This window comes from Somniosus microcephalus, chromosome 19 (genome assembly GCF_052327205.1).
Source record: "Somniosus microcephalus isolate GS21.2 chromosome 19, FLI_Smic_1.0, whole genome shotgun sequence".
Classification (NCBI taxonomy): Eukaryota; Metazoa; Chordata; class Chondrichthyes; order Squaliformes; family Somniosidae; genus Somniosus; species Somniosus microcephalus.
The window spans coordinates 65,109,334-65,117,388 of NC_141005.1; the positions used below are offsets into that span (position 1 = coordinate 65,109,334).

The 8,055-nt window shown below is 43.4% G+C and overlaps 1 gene segment (V, D, J or C); it reads right to left on the reverse strand.

Moving 5' to 3' along the window:
* Positions 1-1,319: 1,319 nt before the first annotated feature.
* Positions 1,320-4,806, reverse strand: LOC147104543 (immunoglobulin lambda constant 7-like; the record flags this gene model as incomplete). The annotated part of the segment is given in 2 exon segments: positions 1,320-1,642; positions 4,620-4,806. Coding segments are annotated over 2 exon segments (510 nt in total), but the record flags the coding sequence as incomplete, so codon positions are not given.
* Positions 4,807-8,055: the final 3,249 nt, after the last annotated feature.

Sequence of the window (8,055 nt, forward strand, 5' to 3'; positions counted from 1 at the left end):
ATAGAACTAGAATGTCTATTTGGGACACACAGACGACACTGTTCATGGCAGTTTGCAGCGCTAAGACTGAACGTTGTTGCTGATCATTCATATTTATACAGGTTAGCAAACAGGCATATCTGAACTGAGTTGTAATAGTTCTGCCCTTGGAACTCCATCTCAGCTGTTGTCTTTGTATCCCTTGTTCCAGTTCTTTTTAGCTCAAGATTTCTTATGCCTCTTTTCTTACATGGCTTTGATGAGCTCAGTCATGTATTTCTCCATTATCCCTAATCTAGTTTCTCCTATCGTAACATTAATAATTCTCAAGACATTCAGCCATAATGCATTCTGATCATGTCAAGTTATCCTAATTTAGCCGTTATCTACGTACACCTTCTAACACTCCACAGCGATACCTTTGGTTCACTAAGCATTTTGCACAATAAGAGTTATTTGTACTGATCGTGTTCTTATGTGTCTGGTGAATGCAATTAAAATGGATTCAAAATAAACTCTAACATGTGGATGTTTCTGATCATGCTTTAACTACTTGTAGCATGAATTCAGAGATGGTGCTGAAATACTTGAAGAGGAGAAAATTGCAGGGCTATGGGGAAAGAGCGGGGGAGTGGGACTATTTGACACGTTCTTTTAAAGAGCCGGCACAAGCTCGATGGACCGAATGGCCACCTTCTGTGCGACATCATTCTATGGTTCTGTGGGTGCTCTTTTCAATTCAGGTTCTATTCTCGTTCTACTGAAACGCTGATTAAGACTTATCTTTTCCAACGGTTATGATACAACAGTATTTGGTATTTATGTAGTTTCTCACCGAGTTCATACAGAAAAATGGAGAATCTTAAACGCAATCACAGACGCAGTGTCGTTCAATCAATGCCCAAGCCGAATTTAAAATTTTATACCTTGTTATATTTCGACCCCGTCACCCATCCGTTCTGTAAAATCGTTAGTTCGATCGAGAGCTTGGCGGCTTTATGTAAATTTGGAAAAGTTTACAAAGAGTGGAACCTCGAGATTTGAACGTTTTAAAAATGGTCATAAATTCGGAGGGAGCTAAAGCAAGAAACGAATAACATCATCTGAGACAGTGGAACAATAATTTTATTATACTGCAATGAGACAGAATAGATTTGATGACTGCAGACTCAGCACACTCTTGGGTACACCTATTGGAATCAAGCAAACAAACTAACTGCATATTTATTGTTATAACTTGAAATATAGCAATTACACTAAAAAAATTAACCTTTCACTTCGAACTTTTTTCAAAGAACGTTTACTGATGGTATGTTAGTCGAATACATAAGATTCCTGAATCAGATACAGCTGGATTTGGCGATACTTGTTTGAAGCGGGTTTGCCTGAGTCTCGTGTTTAACCACACAGGAGTAAAGCTCGTGTGAGTTCCACTCTGAGGCTGGTAGAGTCAGATAACTGCTCACACTGAACGTGTTGTCCGTCTCCTGCTGGATCCGACTGGTCTCAACACCATTCCCTCTCACACTGCCATCGACAGTCCACTCAATCTCCACAGCGCCCGGGTTAAAACCGTTGACCAAACATAACAGTGTCGCCGTGTTCTTTACTGCGATTTGATCCGACGAAGGCGGAAGGACGGTCACCGACGGAGCCCGCGGACCTACAAAGAAAAGTAGAAACAACCTGTGAAGATCCACGCTGAATTGGACATGAAAAGTCGAAAGTCAACGTTTTACTTTTTGAACGTTTTAAATTTGATACAACTGTACAAGCTGAAGAATGTTACAATGGGAGATTAATAATGTTCTTGAACTAATCACATAGGGTCCGTTGATCGAGAAAACTATATAACGAATTGAAGAAAAGCCGAGAGCTCCTTGCATCGAGAAAACAGGAAACAGAAAGACTATGCACTCTTATTTGGATTAAACCTGGAGATCCTAGTTTTCCTATCTTTAAACTGTAGTCCAAACTTATTAAGAATATTACGATGCAAGATTAATAACGCTCAACGGCGCCAAACTTTATTGGATTATTACATGTAATTACATAGAATATCCAGCATAGAAACAGGCAATTCGGCCCAACTGGCCTGTGCCGGTGTTCATGCTATACACGAGCCTCCTCCCATTCTACTTCATCTAACCCTATCTGCATATCCTTCTATCCCTTTTCCCTCATGTACTTATCGAGCTTCCCCTTAAAGGCATTTCAGAATTTCGCCTCAACTGCTCCACGTGGTAGCAAGTTCTACATTCTAACCAGTCTTTGGGCAAAGAAGTTTTTTCTGAATTCTTTCTTGGATTTTTTAGTGACAATCTAATATTGATGACCCCTGGTTTTGGACTTCCACTAAAGTGGAAACGTTTTTCCTACGTCTCCACTATTAAAACCTTTCATAAATTTAAAGATCTCTATTAAGTCACCGCCCAACATGTTCAATGATTCAGGGCCCCAGTCTGTTCAGTCTTTTCAGCCGGCTATAATTTGAATGCTGGGGCTACAATTGCACCTGGCAGAGTCACGCTTGAGACGCTGTTTGATGTAATCGCTACCCAGTATTTCGGCTTTTAGCTGCCTAATCAGACGAGGAACCATCTGCTGCAGAAAGCTCAGCTGCTTCTACTTGTTTATGTTAATATAAAAAGGATAACGAGTAGCATTATATAGCACCATGTCAGTTTTCACTTATATTACTCTGAAGCGCAGTGACAGTAAACTTAATCAAAGCTAGAAGCTACAGACACAAATCCCTTTCTTTTAAAGAAATGATTGAGGCGTGGGTGGGTGCATGGGCAGTGGTTTTCTGCTGCTCCTCGAATAATGCAACGGGATCGTGAACGTCCCCTTGAACAGGGATGTGGAACTCCTCTTTATGGCGTCATCCAAAGGCAGGCATTTCCTTCAATGCCGCACTCCCTTCATATCTCTATTTCCTCTGGTGGGGGAATCCAGAACATAAAACCAAGGAATTAAAATTAGAGCTAGGGCATTAAGGAGTGAAACCAGGAAGCACTCTTTCACACAAAGGGTGGTGGAAATCTGAAACTCCCTGCCCCAAAAAGTTGAGGCTTTTGGGTGAAATGAGATCTTCAGGACTGAGATCGATAGATTTTTGTAGGCTAAGGTTATCAAGGGATAGGGAGCAAAGGCAGATAGATGGAGTTGAGGTACATATCAGCCATGATCCAATGGAATGGTGGAACAAGCGCAAGGGCTCCCTAGTGTTCCGATGTAACGCCTGGAAAAGGGGCTTAAATATAAAACGTTCTGATCCAGACGGGAGAAAATTACCATTTGAGACAAACCAACCGCCAGACGTGTAAATAGTTTGAAAGTATAATCTCCTACTCTGTTAAAACTGCTTTTGAAATTTAACTTGCATCAGATGTAAGTTGAATTGAACAATTTATAATAAAACGCAGCGCCTTTTCTACAGCCTGTAGCTAAGTATCCCAATAAAATGCCGTTTGAGGCTCTCGGATTACCTGTAGGATTAAGTTTTTTACTGACAGAATTAAATAAAAATTCAAATCATGATCCCGCGGTTCTATTCATACAAAATTAATCGGATTCGAAGGTAATGTGTCTGTCAGTGATTATAATATCTGCGCGGGACCAAACACTGGTGCTTATTACAATACTTCAAATATACGAATAGAAAGGTGGGAAAGGAGTTTCAGACCCTAAGTTGCTGATGATATCGACTGATACAGCCTCCCGTACTGTCATCTTCTGGGAGCCAAAACAGCGAACAACATGTGGCCAATTCCGTGAATGCTCTGGGAAATTTCTCTGAAACTCTTGAAAGGGATCAAGCAAGTTCCAGGAGAGCATAGTTACCCAGGACGCATCATTTGTCTTAATTAAGCTAATCTCTCTTCAGTCAATATTACCCAGTTCCCTTAAAAATTAAGAACTATACAAGGCAGCATATGACCGGCTCCAACCATAATGTCTTTCCAAAGGCAACAAACTACTAATCACATTTTATCTCTGATAACCTCAATATCCCTATCTGCAAAAAAGAACATCAACTTCTTAAAAGCTGTAACTTATATTAACATTTCGAACCCAATCACTATGATTTATAATTATCTGTTACTAGTGAAATTATGACTAACATGAAATACAATACTGAGAATGTCGCACGAATGACACACGTTTCCACTCACCGATTGGCAATTTTTAATGGCACCGTTTCGGGGAATTATAAAATATTTCACGTTATAGCTTTTTTTTTTAGCTCTACGCTAGTCACGAAGCACAGCGCGAGGACAATGTATGCCAGTCACAAGTATCCAGATATGTTTTAATGCCGTATCATGCAGATTGACCATTACTTTACGAATATGTTTCAAATCACCAATAAATTATAATTACACTGGTGCAGGCTGAATTCCACCCACTTAAAAATAATTATTTGGAACTTCATCCATAACATTGCAATTGTTGGGCGACAGTTTCCTGAACATTTAACAAACAGAATATAAACACATCTCCCTCTAAACACGAAGAGGGAATCGGAGAATTATAAATGTATGTTCAAAAGCATTTTCACTACAACAGGATTAAGCCAACAATTGAAAACTCACACTTTAAGAATGCCCGAAGTACACAGCGAAAAATTTACTTACTGCCCAGATTCAGTTCAGTCCCTTTCCCGAAAGTGTATCCACCAGCACTGGTATCCCAGGCACCACAGTGATAATCGGCGGCATCTCCGGATTGTAAATTGCTGATGGTTAAATGCATGACGTTGCTCGACGTGTACCTGGATCCAGTGAATCGATCAGGAATCCCGGAACCTCTGCTCGAATCATGTTTTAAAAGGGAGTGTTTTTTTTTAGACAGAGAATGGCATCAATATTATCGCTCATTATAGAGACCTCGGAATCGCCCAGAGGATAGATTGCACTACCCGCGCTCCCGGCAGGCGATGGTTTGGGAGCGCGAACTGGTACGTACTGTGGAGGCGTATTGAGGATTAACTTGATTCATGGCGGAGAAGAGCGTGAACTATGTGAGCCAACAGGTTTCAATTACATTGGAGACAAGGAATGATATTGAAGTCAGTCGTTGCTATTTAGAGCAGTTAATCAGAGATGGCCATTTAATTGCGCCCTTTACGCTGCTGCTCTTTCTATGATGTAGGAAACAGATCCAAATGGAAGCGACTCTTTCATTATCCAAACATTAAATTATTTCATCACTGAACTCCACAGCAGTTCACGACAACATTTCTTAATCATGTTGCAAGTGTACAATATTTAATTTCCTCGCCCTTTCGCTGTACAGGCAAGAGGTTCCGCTGTTCGACACCCAGGACAGCTGGGTTGAATGGACATCCTGTCATCCACACACTGACATGCCCACGCCAGCCACACACCCACCCTCTACACAGCCCCCCCCCACAAACACACACCCACACATTCCACCCCACACACACTCTCACACTCATACCCCGCCCCCAACACACGCACCCCACCTCACACACTACCCCACCCCACCCCACCAACACACACACGCACACATATTCATTGTCTTAGCGCTTTACTCTATTATTTTAATCTTGTACAAATCCTTAAAATATCTTTATCTACGATTACATTTTAACAGTAGCCCAAACGTGTAGATACTCTAAAATATTGATAGAGTCGTGGGGCTTTCATGCTATACCGTGTAATTATGATAGCTTCCATCCTCTAATAAGGCATGAAATACAGTGTACTGGCACATGCGGCCATCTAATAGGACCTTGTCCAGTAGAGAGGCCAAGACAATCATTGCTGAGTACTTTACAAGGGTGTTGCAAGTTAAGCTTATTATTCCCCAAAGAGGCCACAATGGAACTTTGCAACACCCTGAAGCCAAACGTAGAAACTGATCCAGGACAGTGACGGTTAAATCAAAGGTGCACTCTGCCATGCGTTATTATACTCCTGGGTCCTTTCAAGCAGCAACAAGAGATATATGAAAAATCGCCCAACTTGCAGCTCACAACAGCAACATGCAAGATACATAAGACTTGGTTATCTTGCGCAATTAATTTATCAATCCCCCGCAGGGAAACGAGGCAGTTGTATGAAATGTTTCGTAGGGGGAGAAATTCAGTAGGTTAGCGCCTGGTGGAGATACTAACGGCGTACTAATCCATTAGCACTGGGGCACGACGAATGCAGCGCAGCACACTAAATTCAGTCCCCCTTTAGCACCGCTACTACCTGTTAGCGCCAGGGCCTTTAGCACCAGACAGACGGTGACGTCAGTGAGTGTGCAACACTCTGTTAGCGCCCCCTGCCTTACCGCCTCGCCCCAACGACGACAGGAAGTGTAGGCGGGATGCAGGTAGAAGGCAGCTCCAGGGGCGCTATTTAAAGGGATCATTTGCAGCTTTCAGATTGGTGCTGTTTCATTGCTTCCTTGTCAGTTTGAGATTGTGAAACAGCTGAATTCAGTAATTTAAAGGTTTGTTACTTTCATGAGTGTTCTGGCTGCTAAAAATGAGTTATATTTATTCTGAACAGATATCAAAGTGATATACTTGGTATCATTATGGGGGCTGAACTGGCAGTCGGCCTCGTCCTCCAGGATCTACGGCGGAATGAGCTGAGGCAGCAACAAAGATTTGAATATGTGGCCAGAGAGAGGAGGAAGCCCATCAGGGCTCTCAACAGGAGTCCTTACCCCCCGAGGGTATTCCAATTTAGTGAGGAGCAGTGTAGAAGCTTGTAACAGAACTCTGCCACCTGCTGCAACCTGACTTCGAGCCTCAGATGAGGGTGACCACGGCTCTCTCAGTCACAGTCAAGGTCACTGTCCCCCTCAATTTCTTTGCCAGCGGTTCCTTCCAGTCTGCAACAGGAGATATAGCTAACATCTCGCAGTTTGCCATCCCTCGCTGCATCCGGCAGGTCACAGAGGCTCTCTACAGTAGGAGAAGTGATTACATTTCCTTCCCCATTACCAGAGAGAAGCAGGACGAGCGACCATGTGGCTTTGCCAGGATTACTTTATTCCGCATGATGCAGGGCACCATTGACTGCACCCACGTGGCTTCTCGAGCTCTGCATAACAATCCCGAGGTCTTCCATAACCGCAAAGGCTATCACTCACTTAATATGCAGTTGGTGTGCAACCACAGACAGCTAATCCTCAATGTGATTGGCCACTATCCTGGCAGCAGCCACAATGCCTTCATCCTGTGTGAGACCAGTGTGCCAGCACTATTCCAGCCACCATATGAAGCTCGCAGCTGGCTAGTCGGAAACAAGGGCAATCCGCTCTCCACCTGGCTCATTACACCCCTCTGCAACCCCAACAGTCCTGCTCAGCACTCATATAATGAGAACCATATCGTAACAAGGAACATCATCGACCAGACCATTGGGATGCTCAAGCAATGGTTCCACTGCCTTAACCGCTCGTGAGGTGCCCTCCATTACTTGGCTGAGTGGGTGTCCCATTTCGTGGTGGTCTGCTGCATGCTCCACAACTTGGCCATCATGAGGGCCGAGCCCTTGCCACCAAGGATTGCGGGACAACCACAGGAGGAGTAAGAGGGAGTGGAGTAGGACAAGGACGAGGACAAAGAAGAGGAGGAGGATGAGGAGGAGGAGGAACAGGAGCGAGGGAGGAAGCAGCCACTGAATCAGCATGCCAGAAGCGTGGACCGTGACTGCCTCATCAGGCTGTGGTTCCAATGAATTAAACCCCACATCTTCGTTGCTCACCAGATCCCCATCATTCCATCCCTGTCGCAGTCCATATAACAACACAAAGCCGACATGAGATATGCCACTAAAGAATCCAAATTGAATTAACAAATTATCAATAATCAGTGGACACATATTTACTAAGGAAGTAGTACTCGGTAAAATAATGGTACTAAAAGATGACAAGTCCCCTGGACCAGATGGCCTGCATCCAATTAAAATAAGTGGCTGCAGAGATAGTGGATGCATTGGTTGCAATATACCAAAATTCCCTGGACTCTGGAGAGGCCCCAACGGATTGGAAAACCGCTAATGTAACACTCCTATTTAAGAAAGCAGGGAGACAGAAAGCAGGAAA